This window comes from Petaurus breviceps, unplaced genomic scaffold, assembly GCF_028583685.1.
Source record: "Petaurus breviceps papuanus isolate PSGF00001 unplaced genomic scaffold, PetGlider_PUasm1.0 91133, whole genome shotgun sequence".
Taxonomy (NCBI): Eukaryota; Metazoa; Chordata; class Mammalia; order Diprotodontia; family Petauridae; genus Petaurus; species Petaurus breviceps.
In genome coordinates, this window is record NW_027187419.1 from 19669835 (window position 1) to 19693674 (window position 23840).

The 23840-nt window shown below is 37.0% G+C and overlaps 1 protein-coding gene across 1 annotated transcript in view; it reads left to right on the forward strand.

Annotated features, from left to right (window-relative positions):
- The window catches only part of MMP20 (matrix metallopeptidase 20), a 54861-nt gene that overhangs the window by 21712 nt on the left and 9309 nt on the right, over positions 1 to 23840 (forward strand). The window contains exons 7-8 of the mRNA XM_069079956.1: positions 12925 to 13061; positions 15172 to 15328. Coding sequence (XP_068936057.1) covers positions 12925 to 13061; positions 15172 to 15328 — 294 coding nt within the window. The remainder of the gene's footprint in view (positions 1 to 12924; positions 13062 to 15171; positions 15329 to 23840) is intronic.

A 23840-nucleotide genomic window follows, 5' to 3' on the forward strand; every position in this document is an offset into this window, starting at 1 on the left:
TCTCTCTCTCTCTCTCTCTCTCTCTCTCTCTCTCTCTCTCTCTCTCTTGCTCTCTCTCTCTCCTATCTAGTTCATCTCCAATCCATCTTCCATGCAATTGTCAAACTAACACATATGTGATCACTACCCTGCTCAAGAAGCTTCAAAATGCAAACTCCTGTTTGATATTGAAAGCCCTTCCTAATCATAATCTGACTTCTCTTTTCAGACTTATTGTACATTACTCGCCCTCATAGACTCAAAGTTCCTGCCAAACTAATCTACCTATTGTCAGCAATACATGACATTACATCTCATGTCCATGAGACTTTGCATAGGCATTTCCTCCCTTAATCCACCCCCACCCCCAGCCAATGATATCTTTCCTTATTTCTGGTTCCTGAATATCTAACTCTAGTCAAGGCTTAGATTTCTCTCTACATGAGGCCATCCTTATCTCTTCAGGGCACTAACCCTCCCTGCCCCCCAAAAAATGACTTTTTATTTACATGCATATAATTACTTATCTGTGTACTTGCAGTTTTCGTCTGGTAGAATATAGTCCTACAGCTGAACCACATGGTTCAATTACCTCATAAATGGTCTTCTGAGGGCTACCTTAGGAAATTAACCACTGTGTATTATAGCTATTTATAATGTCCCAAAGAGAAATTGTTTCTATAAGAAAATTTGGTCTGAAGTTCAAACAAATGACACAAAAATGAATGTTTTCAACATAATCCATTGATAAGCTTGGACTTACTATAAAGCTCTTTAAAAATTGGAAAACATTTTAACTAGCTTGGCTACAAGATTTTCCTGGTGATACTTACTTTTCTCAAATTGTTCCATCTCTGACTTCTTGAATTTTCATATATCTGAAAGCTTTCCTGAGAGAAAATGAGGAATATTTTATATGGAAATGGAATCAAGAGAAAGCATTGTAGTCTATCTATGATGTCATTTCCTGTTAGTTGCCTCTCCATCATTCAAGTAACACCATGCTCATTTCTCTCCTTTCCTGTTCATTGGGCATAAGATGAAACCATTACGTGCTAGGGAGATAATGATGGAAGAATGAAAACTCTTGACATTCTTTTCCTTCTCTATGAGGTTTTCACATCCTGAAACCATTGATTGGTATAGCATGCATCATTGTTTCAATGGTTTAAAAAAATTCTCTAGGTGCAAGCTGACCATGATGCACTTCATTGAAGTCTCCTGGTGGTTGGTGGAGAGGAAGATTATCTAACACGTCTCTAGTGGAAAGCAGTTTTTGTAACTTCTACATGGTTTATGATTGGGTGATATGCAATTGAATAGAGCAAATGATTTCAAATAAATGGGCCACACTAAGATATATGGGGGGGCGGGGAGGAATATAGAACTAAAGACAGGGATTTGTGGTTGTAGTCACAGCTCTGTCACTAACTTCCTGACCTTTGGAAAAGTCTTTTCCTATGTAGACCCAAGTTTCTTCATACTTAGATTGAATGGGTCAGAACAAATGATCCTTCTATCTCTAGAATTCAATGATTTTACACTTTGAATCTTCTGTTGGCTGCTATCTCTGTATCTTGGTGAAGTCTGCCTGCTACTAGACAAAGAATAAAACATTCTTTCATGGCCCAGTAACAATGAGAACCTGGGGACTTCCTGCTTGAGAAAAAATCCCAAGTATTTGTTCACTCCCAGAGCTTATTCACTCCCACTAGCCAGCTTGGGAATTCCCACCATCACCTATAAGGACATCTAAAGGATTTGGTTAATAACTAGATATCTACAACAAAAGAGAGGAAGGAGATAAACCAAGTTTTCAGCCTGGGTGACTAGAGCTATAATGATATCACTGACATAAATTAGGAGCTCAGGAAGAAAAGCTAATTTGTCATGATTATAGAATCCCAAGTCTAGAAGGATCATTCAGGCCACCACCCAACCACTTCATTTTACAGATGAGGAAATTGATCCCTAAGCGATAAAGGAATTTGTCCAGGGTCACATAGGTAATGGGTATCAGTGGTGGGATCAGACCCAGATCCATTGACTTCAAAGTCAGTGTTCTTTCCTGTATCATGTTGAAGATGCAGTTCTAGACATAGTGAGCTGAGGTGACTGTGGAATATCTGAGTAGAAATTTTGAGCAAACAGTTGAAGATATTAAAGCTATGGGACTGGTGTTCAGAAGAGAGGTCAAAACTAGTAACTGGAATTGTGAGATTGAATGATTATTCTATGGAAAGAATTCAATGAGAAAAAGAATGGATATTTGGGAACTAACCCTCAAGGTATTAAATAAGAACTGGAAGAGAAAAATTAGCAAAGGATATAAAGAAGGACCAGTGTTAGTGCCACAGAGGACATAGGGAAAGGGAATTTTGAGTAGCAGGAGCAGTTAATATTGTCAGTGCTACTGAGAGATTAAGAAAAATAAAGCCTGAAAAAAGGCTTTAGATTAGAAAGCTTAAGGAGGTGTAGTTTCATTAGAGTGGTGAGAAGAGAAGCCAGATTTTTAGGTGCTGAAAGAGATAACTTGATGGTGAGGAATTAAATCAAGAATTAAGGCATAGACTATTCATATACTATTTTTGTCAATGGCAGAAATGAGAATGGGGTAGGAATTAGAGGAGATCAAAGAAAGACTTTTCAAAAGAGAGAAGACCTGGGCATGTTTTAAGGAAGATAGAAAGGAACTGGTGAACAAGAGAGATTTAAGAATTAAGAAAAATGAGATGATTAAAAGAGTAAGATTCTGAAGGAGGCAGGAGAAAGTAGAGTGGTGAAGAGATGAGTTTTAAAAAGCAGAGACAACTCTTGCCCTGATCCAAGAGGCAAGGCGTTTTGTTGTTGTTATTGAGTCTTTTCAATTATGTGCAACTCTTCATGACCGCATTTGGGTTTTCTTGGAAAAGATACTGGAATGATTTTCCATTTCCTTCTCCAGCTCGTTTTACAGTTGAGGAAACTGAGGCAAACAGGGTTAAGTATCATGTCCAGGGTCACACAGCTAGTAAATGTCTGAAACCAGATTTGAACTCACACTACAGGGCACAATGGATAGAGCCCTGGACCTAAAGTCAGGAAGACTCATCTTCCTAAATTCAAATCTGGCCTCAGACACTTACTAGCTGTGGGACCCTGGGCAAGTCACTTAACCCTGTTTACCTCAGTACTTCATCTGTAAAATTAGCTGGAGAAGAAAATGGTAAACCACTCCAGTACCTTTGCCAAGAAAACCTCAAATAGAGTCACAAAGAGTCAAATGTGATTGAAAAATGACTGAATAACAACAAAATGAGTCTCCAGAACTCTATCCACTGCACCAACTATAAAAGGTATAAACTCTAAAGATAATTTGAAATGGAGAAGGCAGATGAAGGGGTTCATGCCAGATAATCTTGCTTTTCTCAGGAAAATAGGAACAAAACTGACTTCTGAGCGTGCACTGATAAGGCCAGGATGAGGACAGTTGAACCTGTGCAGCCACAGTACCAAGTATGCTTGGGTGGGGCAGAGGGATATAACAGAAGGCTCACTGAACCAAGAATTCAAATACCTGATTTTCCAAAACATGAGGCATTGCTGGAGCATTAGTCAGGAGGAATTAGTCAGGAGATACAGTCTCCCTGTATCTACACAAAGCTTTAGGATGAAATTGCAACTTTGGCTTCTTACTGCCTCTGAGTCATTAATTCAAGGCCATTTGGAAATTCATTTAAATCAGGACTTTTTTCCAAAAGGTTCTGATATCCATTTACATTTGCATTATTTAATACTTTGATGATTACAAAGATGGGGGCCCACCGTCCAGTAGCACAGATCCCACCACTGCCATACTAATCTATCCTGTGTGTTCTTGTCCATATCCTTCCACTAATTTTCTACCGAATGTCCATTCATCATTCTAATGGCTTTCTTCTAGATCTATTGACATTGCATGATAATCAATTAATCAATCATCCAGCTTTTATTAAGCACTTACTATTTGTTTCTGGCACTGTGCTAAGTTCTTGCGATACAAAGAAAAAGCAAAAAAATGCCCGCCCTAATGGAGTTTACAATCCAATCATGGAGATAAGATATAATCAGAGCAGACAAGTTAAATATAGAGTAGAAGGAATATAGCTTCAGAGGGGATGGCACTCATAGCTGGGAAGACCGAAAATGGGTATATTCACAAAGCCCATCAATCACTTGTCACTTACTCATGCTACTTAGTCAACTTCTTTTTCCAATAATATAGCCCTCAGATGATATCTTTAATATACCACTTTTATTGTGAAATTATTTAATGGTAATATGATATAAGAATATATGCCCACCATGCACTGTCCATTGTCCTTTGGGTAAACCTCAAATTTAACTCTTCAGAGACTCTGGTTGATATTCTAAGATACCCAGTTATGACATATTACCTTGAGAATATTGATATTTTAAAAATGGGCCTTTGTTTCAGGGGAAAGGTTATGGTAATTAAAATAACCAGATAGTTTTTCAAAGTTGATCTAGCCTACTTTCTTCCTTTTATTCAGTTCTGGTTAAATCCTTTGTTCATCTTCAGTATCTGTGCAAAATATATGTGTACTGATGAATCACTATGGGTCATCCATCCGAGTATAATCTGGGAAGTGGGAATTTTTTTATCTATTTCGTTTTTTTCCTGAATGGGAAGGTTAAGCCAATCTCTTTTAAGTGATTATGGATCCCATTCAGGAGGCTCTGCAATATATGTGTGTTTGCGCGTGTGTGTGTGTGTGAGTGTGTTTGTATGTATCATAAGTATATACATATATACACATATATGTGTGTATTTATATATATAATAGTTCATGTCTTCTTTGATATTTGTAATCAAGGTCACCAAAATTATCTCCGTTTTTACATCTTTCAAAGTATTTTGTGTAATTTTTGACATGAGCTGGGGGATACCTTATTGAAAGAGAGGCTTTAAGGTAGCCTTTTTCTCTACCAAATCAGATGTTTTAGGGGCTTTTTTAGCTTCATTTATTTTATTTCTAATTTGTGGAATAAAACAAGCATTTCTATAACATAATATAATTTAAAAAAAAGATGATTGCTCATGAAACTGCAAATCTATTATGTGCAACTTGCTATTCCTTTTTAATATGTAATAAAGTTATTGTGTAAATTTCATTCATTTTCTATCCCCTGCCCTAGAGATGGCTGCTATTAGACACAATTATGAGTGTATATATATATATATATGTGTGTGTGTGTGTGTGTGTGTGTGTGTGTATAAAATCATTCTATACATATCTCTATTTATCAGGATTTTTCCCCTCTGGATGCAGAGCATCTTTCTTCATATGTCCTTTTTGGTTAATTTGGTTATGTCTAATAGTCAAAATGACTTTTTCACTCAAATTGTTCTTAAACCAATATTGCCGTTACTATATAAAATGTTCTCTTGGTTCTGTTCATTTCACTCTTCATTATTTTGTGTCTATCCATATTTGTCTAAGATCTTTGAGTTCATCATTTCTTTTTTTCTAATTGATTTATTTTTAGTTTTCATCATGCACTTCCATAAGGTTTAAGTTTTCTCCCCCTCTCTCCTTCCTCCCTCCCCAAGATGGCATGTAATCTGATATAAATTCTACATATACATTATTATTAAACAAATTTTCACATTACTCATGTTGCAAATAAGAATTATAATGGAGGTGGCTAGGTGGTGTAGTGAGTAAAGCGCCATCCCAGGAGTCAGGAGGACCCGAGTTCGGTTCTGGCCTCAGACACTTAAAAAAAACAAACTAGCTGTGTAATCTTGGGCAAGTTACTTAATCCCAATTGCCCTCCAAAAAGGAAAAAAAAAAGAATTATAATGAAGTGGAGACACCATGAGAAAGATAAAATAAAACAGAAAAGAAACTGCTTTACTCTGCATTCCAACTCCATAGTTCTTTCTCTGGATGTGAATGGCATTTTCCATCATGAGCCCTTTGGAATTGTTCTTGTATTGCTGAGAAGGGCTAAGTCTATCAAAATCAGCCATGGCATACTGTGCCTATTTCTGTGAACAATGTTCTCCTGGTTATGCTCACTTCACTCAGCATCAGTTCATTTAAGTCTTTGCAAGATTTTCTGAAGATGCCTCTTCATCATTTCTTATAGCACAATAGTATTCCATTACATTGATATACCACAACCTATTCAGTCATTCTCCAATTGATGGAAATGCCCTCAATTTCCAGTTCTTGGCCACCACAAAAAGAACTGCTATAAAGATTTTTGTATATGTGGGTCCTTTTTCCCTTTTTATGATCTCTTTTGGATACAGCCCTAGAAGTGGTGTTGCTGGGTCAATACATTTTTATAACCCCTTGGGCATATTTCCAAATTGTTCTCCAGCTCCCATCTCACCAACAATGAATCAGTGTTCCAACTTTCCCACATCTTCCCCAATATTTATCATTTTCCTGTTTTGTCACTCATCATTTCTTACAGCATGGTAGTGCTATCATCACAATCAGGTGCCACAAACTTGTTCAGCCATTCCACAATTGACAGGCATTCCCTCAATTTCCAATTCTTTGTCACCACAAAGAGAGCTGCTATAAATATTTTAGAAGAGATAGGTTCTTTTCCTTTTTCCTTAATCATCTTTGGAAACAGACTTAGTAGTGGTATTACTGGGTCAAAGAGTATAAGCAGTTTAGTGATTCTTTGGGCATAATTCCAGATTGGTCTCCAAAACAGCTGGATCAGTTAATTACACCAACAATGACTTAGTGTCCCAATTTTTCCATATTCCCTCTGACATTTTTTTGCTTTTCCCTCCAATCATTTGTTTCTGTGATTTGTTCTTTAATATACTCATTCTGAAAGATTAGGTTGTTTAATCTCCAACAAATAAAACAGAAAAACAATTGGTTAGTTTGATTTAAAAAGAGAGAGAAGAAAACCAAATCACTAGTACAAAAAATGATAAGTGAACATTCCATTAATGAAGGTGAAATCAAAGCAATTACAAAAAGTTATTTTGCCCAATGATATGCTTAACAAATTTGGCAAATTGAGTGATATCTGAGAAACTGTCTACAAAAATTTTGGTGACACTAGGCATCCTTGATTCATACCTGATCTTACTGGAAAGGCTTCTAGTTTATCCCCTTATAAATAATGCTTGATAGTAGTTGTAGATAAATGGTTTTTTAATCAATTTAAGGGAAAATCCATTTACACCTTTACTTTCAAATGTTTCTTATAGAAATGAGTGTTAAACTTTATCAAAATATTTTTCTGCATCTATTGATATAATCATGATTTTTTAAACTTTTATGATTAATATAATCAATTATGTTAATAGTTTTCCTTCTGTTAAGCCATTTTGTATTCCTGGTATAAATCCCACTTGGTCATAATGTATAATCTTTGTAATATAACATTATAATCTTTTAGCTAGTATTTTATTTAGGTTTTTTACATTCATAATAATGAAATTGTTTTATAATTTTCTTTCTCTGTTTTTATTCTTCCCAGTTTAGGTATCAGTATGATATTTGTTTCATAAAAGGAGTTTGATAGGATCCCTTCTTTGCCTATTATTCTAAATAATTTATTTAGTATTTGAATTAATTGATCTTTAAATGTTTGGTAGAATTCACTTCCAAATCTATCTGATCTGGTGCCTTTTTCTTAGGAAGCTCATTTACAGCCTGTTCAATTTCTTTTTCCAAAATAAGTCTATTTAGATACTCTATTTCCTCTTCTGCTAATCTAGGCAATTTATATTTTTGTAAATATTCTTCCATTTCACTTAAATTGTTAAATATATTGGCATATAATTGGACAAAATAAATTCTTATAATTGTTTTTATTTCATCTTCATTAGTGGTATATTCACCCTTTTAATTTCTAATACTAGTGATCTGGTATTATCTTTTTGAAATCAAATTAACTGATTTTTTTTAGGTTAACAACAAATTATCTATTTTATTGATTTTCTCATAAAATCAACTCCTAGTTTTATTTATTAATTCAATGTTTTTTTTACTCTCAATTTTATTAATCTCACCTTTAATTTTTAGGATTTCTAATTTAGTATTTAATTGGGGATTTTTAGTTTGTTCTTTTTCTAGTTTTTTAATTGCATACCCATTTCATTAGTCTGCTCTTTTTCTGTTTTATTGATGTAAGCAATTAGAGATATAAATTTTGCTCTGGTCACTGCTTTTATTATATTCCACAGTTTTGAGATGGTATCTCATTATTGTCATTCTCTTCAATTAAATTATTGATTGTTTCTATAATTTGTTTTTTAACCCACTCCCTTAACATTAGACTGTTTAATTTCCAGTTAGATTTTAGTCTACATTCCTTATTAAATATAATTTTTATTGCATTGTGATCTAAAAATTATACTTTTAATATTGCTGCTTTTCTGCTTCTAACTGTAAATTTTTTATGTACTAACATATGGTCAGTCTTTGTAAAAGTAACCATGAACCACCAAGAAGAAAGGTATTTTCCTTTCTATTTCCATTTAATTCCTTCCAGATGTCTATAATATCTAGTTTATCTAAAATTCTATTCACTTTCTTGACTTCTTTCTTATTTATTTTTTATTAGATTTATCATCAGATGCTTTTTTAGAGTCAGCAATAAGTACAGAGGATTCCCTAACCTTCTTTATATTTCACTCATTTGTATGACAGTAAAGATGTAGTCACCTATAGAATATCATTTGTGAAAGCTTGTGAATGTTCCCTCATACCTTCATAAATAATATCCTCCATGTATGCAGATTATTCTCAGAAAATTTATGTAAAAATGGGTGGCAGCTAGGTGGCACAACGAATAGAGTACCTGCCCTGGAGTCAGGAGGACCTGAGTTCAAATCTGGCCCCAGACACTTAACAATTACTAGCCATGTGACCTTGGGCAAGTCACTTAACCCCAATTGCCCTGTCTCCCCCCTCCAAAAAGGAAAAAAAGAAAATTATATAGAAATGGGAAAGTAGACTTATTGCTGAATATTGATATTTCCTCAGCATTTATGTAACAATAAGGTTTTTTAAATTTTCCAACTGTTTTTATGTTTTATATTCTTAGATATCTTGAGATCCTCCAGTGATCTCAGAATTATGCTACCTCCAGTACAAACATCCTGTGAATATTTTATCTTATCCAATTTTTCTTCCCATCTTTGTTCTATGTCAATATCTGTTCTTTTATTCATTTCTTTTTTTTTTTTGGTGTCAACAGCTTGTTTAAACAGGTCAAATTGGACTTACCTAAACTGAAAAATGTATCAATTATTTTTTTTCTGGCATTCATTTTTATCTTTGCTCTAACAAATCAATGGCCTGACTGTATATAGACAATTGATCTGGAAATCACTACTCTATTACTATCTAGTCATTTATTATCTGTTAATTTATAAAGATTGCTCTTTCATGATGTTATTTGATACTTGTTATATTTGGCACCTCCTGACTCTCTTTTTTAAAAAGAATATTCATGGGGCAGCTAGGTGGTGCAGTGAGTAGAATGCCAGCCCCGGTGTCAGGAGAACCTGAGTTCAGATCTGGTCTCAAACACTTAACACACACATACACAAAAAAAACCTAGCCGTATGACCTTGGGCAAGTTACTTAACCCCAATTGCCCTCCAAAAAGCAAAAAAAAAAAAAAAAGAATATTCATAATGTATGGGAATGAGGTTTCTGGGTAGCCTGTGGCCTTTGGTCTTTTTCATTTTATACTCTAGGATCATTTTTTTTCCAATATATTTTTCACTGTCCTCCCATATACCCACATTTGTATTGAAGTTACTTAATATTATAGTATATATTAATTTAATTTGGAGTGAATTCTACCAAACATTTAAAGATCAACTAATTCCAATATTAAATAAGTTGTTTGGAATAATAGGCAAAGAAAAGGATCCTACCAAATCAAGTTCTTCATAAAATTCTATTTCCTTCTCAAATTTTTCAAGAGATGTTGGGCTATGGGCTACATTTATCTCATTTGTAGTATTTTTGCAAATGATTATAATGAACACTACAATACAAGATAGCCAAGTACATCATTAACTGATTTTTGTGGCTTCTGGACAATCGTGATAAAAACCAACTTTGCCCACTTCAGAGTCATGGTATAATGAGTAGAACATTGGACTTAGAGTCAAGAAGATGTGGGTTGAAATCCTATCACAGACACTATCTGTGTCATTCTGAGCAAGTCAATTAACTTCTCTATGCCTCAATTTTCTCATCTGTAAAATTGAGAAGGTTGAGGGACAGCTAGGTGGTGCAGTGGATAGAACACTGGCCCTGGGGTCAGGAGGACCTAAATTCAAATGTGGTCTCAGACACTTAACACAAAACTAGCTGTGTGACCTTGGGCAAGTCACTTAACCCCAATTGCCCTACCTTCCCCCCTCCAAAAAGAAAAAAAAGAGGTTGTTCTTAATAGGCACTACAATCTCTTCTGACCATAAATTTGTAATTATAATCCCATGATCTTTTATTTGTATCACCAACAAGAATCTGTGATCCATCTTCCCATGCAATTCCTTTTGGTCTTCTAGTTTCATTAGTAGACAGAATAAGAAGATTGTTATAATTCAGACCCTCCAGGAGTTGTCCACTCTTAGGTCTACCTTATTTCCCAACATTCTGTTCATGGTATTTCAGAAGCAAAAGGAGAGCTTAGTGTTATACTGCTGGCATTGCAGAATCAGAGTCTGATTCCAACTGGAACTGGAAGCAAAAATAGAAATTGCCATTCCTGCAATTTAATCAGAAGACTAAGCAACACATTCACACTGAATCAGCCCTTTATGCACATTCATTCATTACACACACACACACACACACACACACACACACACACACACCCTGAATTGAGAACTTTTTATTCTAAATCCATCTAGTTAGTGACTTTTTTGGGATCCATTGCTGTTTTGTCTAGTTAATGTTGGCAAAATAGTCTAATGGGAATAGCCCTGGGCAAAAGGCAGGAGATTTTGGCTTATGTGGCCTAACAAGTCACTTCATCCATGAGACCTGTTTCCTCAAATATAAGATGATTGTTTTGAACTAGATAATTTCTAAGGTACCTTCCAACTCCAGGCCCTATGATCCTAAATGGATAGCTACTTACCATGGGTTGTTTTACTTTCCAAGTCTGAACATGTTAGTCAATCAATTTTTAATTCCATGTTGAATTACAGTCTAAATGTCCAGGATTAAACAGCATAAAACTGAGATCATTTTTGTGGACAATTATATAAACTGCCATCTGATGTATTATCATAATTGCTATTTTTGTACGTAATAATTAGCACCTTCCCTCAAGTTAGTTTTCCTTAATCACATACATTATAAATAATAATAATTTTTTAAATGAAAGGATCATAGATTTAAAACTAAAAGGAATCTTAGAGCCCATCTAATCAAATCTCTTCATTTTACAGATAAAAAAACAGGGTCTCAATGAGATTAAGTCACTTGCCCATGGTTAAACAGGTAGTACATATTTAAAGTGGGATTTGAATAGGATTCTTTCAGACTTCCAGCACTCTAGCTACTATGTCATTCTGCCTCTATAATGTATTTTTAGTCTCTGTGCCACATTTGCCTTTATGAAATGTTGCAAAGAAAAAAAAAACAGGAAAGGGAAATCCACAAAATAGGATGGGGACAATGTAGTCCTATTTGTATCTTCTTCTGGTGCCAATTCATCGATTAGTTAACTAAGATTTATTAAGCACCTACTATTTGAAGGAACTCTTCTCAGCCCTGAGGGTACAAAAACAAGTGAGATGGTCCCTACCCTAAAGGAGCTTCAATATTAGCAAAGTACATTATATGGAATAACCAAGTAATAAATATTTACTAAGTTGAATTGAATAATGGTATATTGATTGATATTCCTTAAATAAGAGAATTTATACGAGGGTGGAATAAACAGTACTTTGTCCCAGGACACCAACAAGCAGGTTCATTTCTTCTCCCCTCAGCAGAACAGCTACCCTTGGCCCCATGATTCATGCTCCTTAGCCCAAGCCTACACTACGAAACACAATCCAACTTCCCATTCTGAGGGTCCTGACATTTTGTTGACCTTCCCCAAGACCTACCTGGTCTCCCAATTCTCATGGGAGTATGGCTCAGATTTTCTAAGGGATGGACTATCCCCTTTACCAACACAATTACAGCAATGGTTATATTTTCTTCTATGCCACCACTATCAACGCTATTTCCCATCCTCCATCTGTTTTTACCCAGGTTAAATAATATCTAGTTATATATCTGCCTCATCATTATCACCACCATTTTCTTCATCATCACACCTACCATTTATATAGTACTTTAGGATTTCCAAAGTGTTTTCCAGAGATTGATTTTTATTCCACTGTTTCATGCCACAATATATGTTTCTGGGTCTTTAAATTAAGTAAGCAAAGAGTTCAAAAGAATCAATGGTGGGGGGGGGTAAATTGTATCAAGAAACTCATTATGAAGCAGTCAGTCGATAAACATTAAGTGACTACCATATGTAGAGCCCTGTGCTAAATGCTAAGAATTTTTTTTAAAGGCAAAAGACATTCCCTGTTTCATAGTTTAATGGGGGAGACAAGCAATCCAGCATGTAAAAACAAGCTACATACAGAATAAATTGTGAATAATTAAAAGAAGGAAGTCTCTAATGCTCCTGAGTTGTAAAATGAGGTGGGTTAAATAGATAGCCTCTAGGATCTAAATTTGGAATTTATATCTAAAATTAGATTCTAAATGTAAATCCATGATCCTATTAGCTTATTATATGTATGGCAAAAAAAAAAAATCTCAACTAAGCCAAAACTGCCTAGCCAAAGATTACACAGTGGTTTGAGGCCTGTTTTATTCCAGGTAAAAGTCATGTCTCTTATCAACTATCTTTCTTTCCAACCCTGTTGTTGGTAATCAATAGGATTTTCTGGAGACGGCAAGTTCACCTGTCAGCTGGAATCAGGCCCAGTACCATCACCAGCTCTTTTCCCCAGCTCATGTCAAATGTGGATGCTGCTTATGAAGTGCCCGAGAGAGGCATAGCTTTCTTTTTCAAAGGTACTGAACCAAACTCTCTACCACTTTGAAAAAATGCAGTGGCACTAGTGAAAGAACCCGTGTACTTAGATTGTCAAGTGCTAGAGATGTATGTTCATTGATGGAGAAGAAAGGATCTTTGTTTCTCTCTGCCTTTGCAGCAATTGGTTAAATTCCTTAAATATAGCATTATTAAAATAAAGATAATAATGACCAGGGTGGCTAGGTGGCACAGTGAATAGAGCACTGGCTCTGGAGTCAGAAGGACCTGAGTTCAAATCTGGTCTCAGACACTTAACATTTATTAGCTGTGTGACCTTGGGCAAGTCACTTAACCCCAATTGCCCTGCCTTCCCCCCTCCAAAAAGAAAAAAAAAAGATAATGATGACCATCAAAAAGAGATGCCCGTATCTACACATGGTATTATACTGATCACATAATGATTTAGATGTGGTTCTTGGCCCAAAGAGGTAGCATGTAGAACAGGCAATAAAGGACTGGATATTGAGTTTAAGGATCTGGGTTCAAATCTCAGTTCTGCCACTTTGTCACCTGTGGGACCTTTAATAAGTCACTTAAATGTTCAAGGCCCAAGTTTCCTTATCTGTAAAATGAGGTGATGGACGAGATAACAACTAGAAGAAACTTTCCAGACTTAAATCTATGCTTTTATGATATGTATGAGTTCTTTTAAGAATAACATAGACAGTTATGCTAAAGAAATCTGGGTAAATGAACTGATATTGGACCTCCACAGAAATTAATCAGAAATAATAACTCCTATTTATAGACTGCTTTGAGTTTTATAAAATGCTTTTCTCATAACCCTGTCGAGTTCATGCTGCAATTATTATTACTGCCATCTTTCAGATTGGGAACATGAGGCACAAAATGCCAAAATGCCAACTTTTGGTAGTAGTAAAGGAGTGATACAAGGATGATATAGTGGGAAATGCTCTAGACCTAGATTCAAATATCAGCACTGGCACCACATGTGTGACCTTGAACAAGTAACCTAAAGGCTTTGTCTCAGCACTACATCCTATAATCCTATGGTGTTTGCATTTCACCTACTCTACACTCCCACAGGGGACAGATAACACAGTGGATAGAGTGCTAAGCTTGGAGTCAGGAAGACCTATTATCTTCCTGAGATCAAATTCAGTCTCAGACATTTACTAGATGTGTGGCCCTGGGCAAGTCACTTAACCCTGTTTGCCTCCGTTTCTTTATCTATAAAATGAGATGGAAAAGGAAATGGCAGACCATTCCAGTATCTTTACCAAGTAAACCTCAAATAGGGTCACAAAAAGTCAGACATGACTGAAAAATGACTGAACAAAACGACTCACAAAATTTTGAGAATGAAAAATGGCTAGAGATGCAAGATATCTTGAATGAGTTAAAAGCCTGTAGGAACTAATTGTGTGACATGGGAGTTACTGGCAAAGAACCACCCAGCACGACGTGCCCACATCAAAGAAGGCATTGTGCTTTATGAGCAAAGCAGAACTGTGGCTGCTCAAAAGAAGTGTAAGATATGCAAATTTAGGGAATCCACCTGAAATGCTCATATGGACTATTTGTGCCCAAGCTGTGGTAGAGCATTCCGAGCTTGTACTGGTCTGATCATCCCTAGTCTGGCACCCTGTAACTTATCTCTAACAAAGTGATATTATTTTTGGTCCTCTTCAAGAACAAAGGACAACCACAAACCAAGCTATTGTTAGTATTATTGGAGGAAAGTCCCCACCTACAGGCATAGCTAAGCAACTTTCCACATTCCCAGACCTATACATGCTAGTTAAGAGTCTTGCTAGAACTAGAGTTCTAGGTACTCACAGGGGTTATAACCAGGGAAACTGCCCAGGCAGTCTGCCCTACTTAGGACTCTGACAATGTTTTCAGAAGGGAAGGGGGATTTCTAGAGCACTTTGAATGACAAAAGGACCATGCATGTATGCTATACTGTCTTTCCAGCCAAAAAAGGAAGATGCTGTTTGTGAGGAAGAACCAAAATGGGAACTCATAGGATTTTATAGGAATAGGAAATAGTGCTTCCTCAAGGGAAAGCACTGGGAAGTGGTACATTGTTTTATTTCTTTTTAAAACTCTTTGTTCTGTGCACAGGTCCTCACTATTGGATAACAAGAGGATTTCAAATGCAGGGTCCTCCCAGGACCATCTATGACTTTGGGTTCCCCAGGCATGTGCAGCAAATAGATGCAGCTGTCTACCTAAGGGAGCCCCGGAAGACTCTCTTCTTTGTTGGGGATGACTACTACAGGTACTTTCACCACCCCTTTTTCTTTTAATCTAGAAAATGGTATTTTGTTTCACTGGAACTGACTGACCCAGACCACTTATGCATCATTTGCTGCCTCCCCTGACTGTGACTGGGGCTGAAACAGGCAACTGAGAAGCAAAAATTTCACTCAATAATGCCATTGTTCGGTATCTAGGCGACCAATGTGCCAGATGTTTCAATATGCTAACTAAATCTAAAACAATGAACATAAAAACTCAAAAATTACCATCACGGAAAAGCAGGTGAACAGAAATCATAAGATCACAAGTTTAGAGCTAGAAGAGGCAGAATAATCTAATCACCTCATTTTACAAAAGAGTAGCTCAGTCCAGAGAGAGTAAATGACAGGGCCACAAAGGTGAGGGGCAGAGCTGGTTTCAAACCCAGGTCTCTGGCTCCATGTCTAGCTTTCTTTCCATCTATCTACCTGCCAGCAAGACTTTGATTCAGCAATAACATCAGCTACATTACACCCCACTCCTTGTATTTTGAGGAGCATTAATTAGCTGCAGAGTTCTATGGAGGAAATGTGCTACCTAAAATTAAATGAACTATTTACGAATTGGCAGAAATGAGGTAATATGGCAATGAAAACTGAGGACTGGTTGTGAAGGCAGGAAGATCTGGGTTCTGGTCCTGCTCTAACACTTTCTAGCTGTGTGACCAATGGCAAATTACTTAAACACTCAGAACCCTAGCAACTCTCTCGATAGATATCACAAACTAATTCAACAAGTGTTAAGCCCATACTATGTGCCAGGCACTGTGCTAAACCCTTGTCCTCGTTTAGTCATTTCAGTAATATCTGACTCTTTGTTTCCCCATTGGGAGTTCTCTTGGCAAAGCTACTAGAATGATTTGCCATTTCCTTCTCTAGCTCATTTTACAGATGAGGAGTTTAGGCAAAGAGGGTTAAGTGACTTGCCCAGGATCATGCAAATCCAGACTGGATTTGAACTCATATCCTTCTGGCTCCAGGGCCAGTACTCTATCCACTGTGACTCCTAGCTTCCCTAGTGCTAAAAACTAAGGATACAAAGGTAAAAACATGACCTCAAAAAGCTCATGATGTAATGGAGGAGGGGAAGGGGAGGCACTTGCCAATCTGCCTCTAAAGAGGCATTTTTTCCATGTAAAAGAAATCATAGGTACAAATTTCCACCCCCCCCCCAAACAAATAAAATAAAATCACAGAATCTTAGAGTTGAAAGGAATCTCATAGACTATTCAGCCCAACCCATATTTGAATAAGAATCCTTTCTACAACATCCCCAAATGGTACCAAAACCATCCATTCTTTGCTTGAAGACCTCCAGTGATGGGGAACTCACTACCTCCCTAGGCCACCTCTTCCTTAGATTCACTATAATTACTAGCAAATTTTTTCCATGTATCTAGCCCAGGTTTGCTTCTTTCAAATATTTATACAGTTATAACTGTTACTGATAAAACAAGACTATTAATTTCCAAAATCTTATCTAGGACAATGGATTATTTTCTTTTTAAGGGGCATAAGTTAATTGTATGGCAATTGTGGCTACTCCACCATCAAATTATTTTGGGAGGGGCTGAGCCCATGCCAGATGATTGGCTCAGTATCCATTCATTCCCTGCATAGTTGGAGAGATCATTAGACTTGAAGATCTGAGTTCAAATCTCACCTCAAGATATTAACATCTTGGCCCAGGGCAAAACATTGAAGACAGTTCTGTGCCTCAGTTTCTTCATTTGTAAAATGAAAGATTTGCGTTTGATGGATCCTAAGGTACCTTCCAACTCTAACTCTATGAGCCTATACACCCAGGTCAGGTTAGACATTCCCAATTGTCCTTTGCCTTGGGACCCAGACAGAAGGCACGTGGAGGGTTTTCACTGCATCTTACGTTCCTTAAAGATAACAATGTTCCACCAACACTTTCCGTGGACTTCAAACAAGAACCCCAAGAATAGGTCAGTAATAAGGGCTTCAAATATATTGGAGTGAAAGATAGGTAGAGGAGGGATAACAGCAAACCATTGTAAAAAGAGACCAAAATTACAGCCCTGAAGCTCTCATCTGTTGTGTTCATAAGTCATAAAATCATTAACCTCGACTAAAGTTTTCTTAGGATGCTTCATGGATGCAAGTGATCTTGGATTGAAAGGCTTTGTCAATAAGGAGCAAGCTCTAGTGGGTTAGTGATCTGGAAAGACTTCAAGAATAGACATGATAATGAATAGTATGCCTGTAATCACAGGACTAACATAGCTAAATCTAGAGAGACTTGTTGCCAGGTTGGCACAGGGCAACGGAATTTTTGGCCACAAAAACTCTCAGAGACCACTTCCTAAGTTATCAGGGCTTGCAATCTTTGATGATAGAGGAGGCAAACACATGAAGAAATCATTAATCCTTAAAGGACCAAAGAAGAACCATGAGATGTTAAAGCTATAAGAGAGCTTAGAAATAGTCCAATTCCCACCTCCTCATTTTACAGTTTAGGGAACTGAGGCCCAGAAAATGGTAATGGTTTCTCCAAGATTGACATCTGCTTAGCCACAGAACCAAGGCCAGAAGCCAATTCTCCTGCCTTTAACCCTGATGCTCTTTCCAAGCACAACACAGTCTTCTATCATCTATTACTTGTGTCATGTAGCCTACAAATCCTCTCTAAGTACATACTTCCCATCTTTCCCCTTAGAGAGTGATTATTTTCCTCATTTCAGAGTTGCTAGAGCACAGAGAACAGAAAAGCCCAGTGTACCATCAGTAGTACCGTGGAGACGCATAATCTGTGACTTCTAATCTTGTTTCTAAACCTCAAAACCACACCATTTCTTTCTCAGACCTTCCTTTCTGAAAAATAAACCCAGGCTGTTTGAGCTCAGAATGTATTTCCATGGGAAAGGGGGTATAAACCACAGTGTTGACATTCAGTGAGTCACAAGTATTAAGCAATTCTGCCTTCACTGTGGACTTTACCAAGAAGCAGACAAAGGAACAGGTCCATTCTTTGTTATTCATTACAAAGAACAAGTGGAGCCAGAAATAATGTTTTATTATAAAGGATCTGATTCTTTTGGACCAACCCCTCTTCTTTCCTTGGGTTCCAAGCCTTTGAGCCAGCTTCCCCCTCATTTTCTCCTGCCCCAAAGTCCTGAGAGGTCATGTCAGTGCTCCTATTGAAGAGCTGACGTTTGGACAACTCCTAACGTATGGTAAAATGCTTTCCTCATAAGAGCCCTATGAAATAGAGAGTGCAAACGTCCCCATTTTACTGAGGATCTGAGAAATTAAATGACTAGCACATGGTTTAGTAGGTGTCTGAAGTGCAATTCAAATCGAAGTCTCCTGACTCCAAGTCCAAAAGTTCTCTATCCATCCTACCTTACTTCTACTCACATGTTTCTGTGACTTCTCAGCTCTTCAAATAAAAGGCTACGTTTGAAGAGATGCTGGAAACATCTTCTAAAAGGAGGATTCTCAGTGGATTCCAATTATCTCTGCTATTCCTGTCTCCCCTTTTGGAAGACACATTAAATTTACTGACAGAATAATTGGTATACTCTCCTCACCAAAGACAATATTGTGACTTTTTAGTTGGCCTTATTTAGCAAGTAGCATCTTAATGAGGCACATACAACTGGTACACAGGAAGCAACCTAAGTAGCCAAGGAAACCTCACACCTCCCTCTGGACATGTCTACAGTCACTGTAGACTACAGTGACTAAATTATTTATTAGAATCAAAAAGCTTATTGGAGACATAGAAAAATAGATATATAGATAGATAGACAGACAGACAGACACACGAACTTTTTGACTCAGCCAGTCATTTATTGCCTTTGGCACTTTGGAGAGAAATCCCAATGGAATGTAAGGCAGTGATGATAATGAGGAGGAGGAGGATGAAGAGGAGGAGGAGAAGGAAGAGGAGGAGGAGGAGGAGGAGGAGGAGGAGGAGGAGGAGGAGGAGGTGGAGGAGGTGGAAGAGGAGAAGAAATTCATTTCACACAATATAATACTTTATAGATTTTTAAAATTTTTTTCTCACAATAACCCCTGAAGGTAGAGGTGAAAATATTATCCACATCTTAAAGATGAGGAAACTGAGGCTCAAACAAATTTGTGACTTTCCCAAGGTCATATAATTAAAACTCATAACAGCTCCCATTTATAGAAAGCTTTAGGGTTTATAGAGTGCCTTCTTCACAAAAGAACTATGTAGTCTGAGTGTCTCCTATGTGACCTTGGGCAAACTACTTAACTTACCTGGGCCTCAGCTTCCTAAACTGAAAAAAAGAAATAAGAATCTTAGACTGGATGACCTCTACAATCCCTCCAGTTCTAAATGTATGGCCCTGTGATCCATTCCATTGAAAATTAAGGAAACTGGGGCAGCAAGGTGGCGCAGTGAATAGAGCACCGGCCCTGGAGTCAGAAGGACTTGAGTTCAAATCCAGCTTCAGACACTTGACACAGTTACTAGCTGTGTGACCTTGGGCAAGTCACTTAACCCCAATTGCTTCATCTTCACCCATACAAAAAAAAATGAAGGAAACCAAGGCTCATAGAGGTTAGTGACTGGGTCCCAATGTTGTACTTCTAATACCATCCATACCTCACATTCAGATAGTACCTTAAGTAGGTGGGTAGTGCCAATATTCTTTTTTGCCAATAGTCTTAAACTCCATTTACAAAGGAAATTAAGTCTCAGGATAAATTAGTTGCTTAGGGACACACAGCTAATCAACGTTAGTAATAGAACTTAATCCCAGATCTTTCAACTCAACATAAAGCAATGTTCACATTGCACATAGCTATGTCCCAAAATTTTCTACTTTGCACCCATTCTTCCAATCAGTCCAGTTTTATCCATTGAGGAGAAAGAGAATAAGGGAGACAAATGCCAGAACATTGACCTGAGACTTGAAGGTTCAGAATAAGTTATAGCAATATCCCTAGTAATGAGTTGTCCTGCCTTCAAAATATTATTTTTATTGTGGTATCACTATAAATACAGACACATCCTATGGTCTCTAGATATCATCTTTCCATTTAACAACCCCACTTTAAGTAATCAGGAATTAGTCGATTCTAGGATGCTCTCCCTTTTCCCTTTCTAACCTTCTTCCTCAGTTTCCATGCAACTCTAGTTTCTGGAACAAATATTAATCCAAGAAAATAGAAACCTAGGAAATGAAACACCAGAAATTATTTAATTTGTCCTTCTGGAACTTCCGGGGAACTTCTAATCTGTTTGAGTTATTTTGCTTATTAACACACCCTTGGAAAGTTTCCCATTCTAGATGTGCCTGGTACATCTAGAGCTTCTGATTATAGATGAACCTAGTGCTAACACCAGGAACCCAAAGGAGAGAAAATCCCAATAGTGACTTCAAAAGGAGCAGACTGACAGGGCAGAGCAATGGAACCCACCAGAAAATAGCCTCCCTTGTTATTTTACAATAAGAACTGACTACTGATATCTCATCTGGAGGTTCTCCCTTTTCTAACCTTCCCACATTTTCATCAGGCAAACCAAAATATATACAGATGCATTCTTCCACTCCTATTCCCAACCTCCTGAGAAGGTGATTTTATGCCCTAATTTACAGGCATAGAGAAGACCAAAACTCCAGAAATTAACAAGGTAAACTGCATTCTAAGAACATAGTTAAAGTCAATCAAAATGAAGACCATTAACAAAAGGAAGTCATTTCATCCATTAAGCTGTAAAAATAAGTGTGTGATACTATGAATTCCTGAAAATCAATCCAAGTACTATAGTAGCAAGTTACAGCTAGTCAAATTGCACTTATTAGTAGAAATTAATCCAATTGCTATAGATTTTTCCACATTAAATAATGAATAAAATATCCCCTCTGCCTACTCCACCACCACCAAGAAGATATTTATACACAGCACAGATCAATTTTTTTTTTTACAGTTTTTGGTCATAGGATCTTAAGATCATATATTTAGTCTGGAAGAACCTTGGAGAACTAGTTCAACACTTGTTTCAAAGATGAGGTAATTCAAAGCACAGAGGAGTTAAGTGACTTGCCCAGGGTCACATAACTAATACATGATAGAGTAAGGATTCAGACTGAGGTCTTCCTAACCCAAGTCCCTTACACTATCCATTATACTACAAGGTACCAGTAAAATTAAAACAGAGCACATGAAATGGATCCAAATAATCTTTTATGTATCTACAAGTGTTTTTTTAAATTTGCATGCATATTTACGTGTTCTTTATTTAAATATAATCACCTCTTCACCTTTAATGAAACTCTTGATGCCCGAGATTGCTGTTCAGTCTGCCCTGGGAGTCAGAAGACTTGTTTCTGAGACCTTACTCTGACAGTAACTGTTAGTCAGTGGGCAAGTCACTTAACCATTCTCAGTTTCTTCATCTTTTAAATAGGCAAAAAATACTAGTACTGTCTTCCTCGCAGAGAAAATAGATTGTAAACCTAAAAACACTAATAGCTGAAAATAGCAAATAGCTAAAAGCTATTGAAGCTTAAAATTGCACTGAGACTTTCAGGACACCCTCCATAAAGGAAAATTCATGGTATCATGGATTTAGAGCTGGAAGGGACCTCAGGGGCCATTCAGTCCAATCCATTCATTTTTTCTGATGAAGAAAATGATACTCAGAGAAGATAAATAATCTGCCTACTATCACAAACATAGTATTAGTGACGAAATTCCAACCTAGTTCTTCTGACTCAAGAACCAGGGTTCTCGTTACATTGTGTCATTTTGCCTCCCTACATTATTCCTATCTTTTGCTCTCTCTTTTCCAATTTCCTCCTCTATCTGACTTAGCCAAAAGTGTTGCCACTCTGAGCACATTCTAATACCTTTTCTTAAAATACTTTTCTTATCTTGGTTTCATGCTTCCATATCTCTCCCCATTATTGACCATGCCCTGCTATGTTACACATTTAACATTATACAAACAAATAATTTCCTAAGAAGAGAGAAATGTCTTTCCCCTAGGCTGTCATGGGACCTGGATCAACTCACAAATTCAATTCAATTTAATTATTGAAAAGTTGAGTTGATGATTATTAGAGCTGAGATCATGGACTCATAAAATCATTAGCAGTGTTTTCAAGCATCTAATCCATATATTCCTTTAAAAGGAATCCCTTTTATGACTAGTGGTTATCCAGTCTCTGTTTGAAGAAGGAAAACCTACCATGTTCATAGACAGCCTGTTCTACTTTGGGAAGTGCATTGTGAACTTCAAAGGGCTTAGGATTTTGAAACTAAAATTCAGTTAAATGTTTCATCTTCTCCAATTCACCCATCACTTATCTTGCTATCATTCAACTCTGTTTTGAAGTTACCTAAATCATTTTGTTTGTGCTTTGAAAAACATATTTTAAAAATGCCATGTGGGGCGGCTAGGTAGTCCAGGGAATAGAGCACAGACCCTGGAGTCAGGAGGACCTGAACTCAGGTCCTCCTGAATTTCAAATTCATCCTCAGACACTTAACACTTACTAGCCATGTGACCTTGGGCAAGTCACTTAACCCCACCTGCCCTGCCTTCCCCCCTCCAAAAAGCAAAAAAAAAAAAATGCCATGAACTAACAACAAAAGCATAGGGTCATAGAATCTGAAGTTAGAAGGATCTCAGAGGTCATTTCATCCAGTCTTGTCATTTTTACAGTGAGTAAAACTGAGGCCCAAGATGGTTAACTGACTTGCCCAAAGTCACACAGGTAGTAGGCATCCAAGGCTAGACTGGAGTCTCCAGAGCCACCATTTGTCCTACAATGAACATGAAAGTCTGATGGTAAGGAACTAGAGAACTATAGCTTTAAAAAAAATAGCTAGCCTTATGATTAAAAGTTTTTAAATACCTGAAGAAATACCATAAGAAATTTATTGAATGCAAAGTGAGGGTGATAAGAAGCATACAAATTCTTTTTTTGACCAAAAATATCTCCTTGGATAATTGTAAAGGTCTCAGATCCTTCATTGATTTAGTCTTTGAGATCTTGATACCTTCCAATAGGATGCAAACGCCTCAAGGCAAGATGCCATATTAAGCTGTTAGATGCTAGCACCTTAGAACAGTTTAATCTACAAAACAGAGTAGCCACCCTTCCCAGCAGCCAAGGCAACCACAGAATGCATCGTGGAGAGAGTAGGAAGGCAGAATTGAGGAAGGGGCAATAACAGCGGACCTTGGAGGATTCTCAGCACAGACTATACCTACTTCAAACTTTTGCCAAAAGCCTTGTACCCTGCGACCAAGAACTGAAAAAAAAAAAAAGAATCAAAATTGTATTTTTAAGACATCAAACCACAGAGTGAAAATTTCTATATCCAGTTCAGACCAATGAATTACAATTTCTCAGTCAGTAAGAGTTTGCATCTTCAAAATTTCATCTGAAACTCATTCCTATAAAATAGGAATGAATATATCTGAATGAATATATGTTAGGTTCAGAAAATTGCCACTGCTTTCAATGCAATAATTCCTTT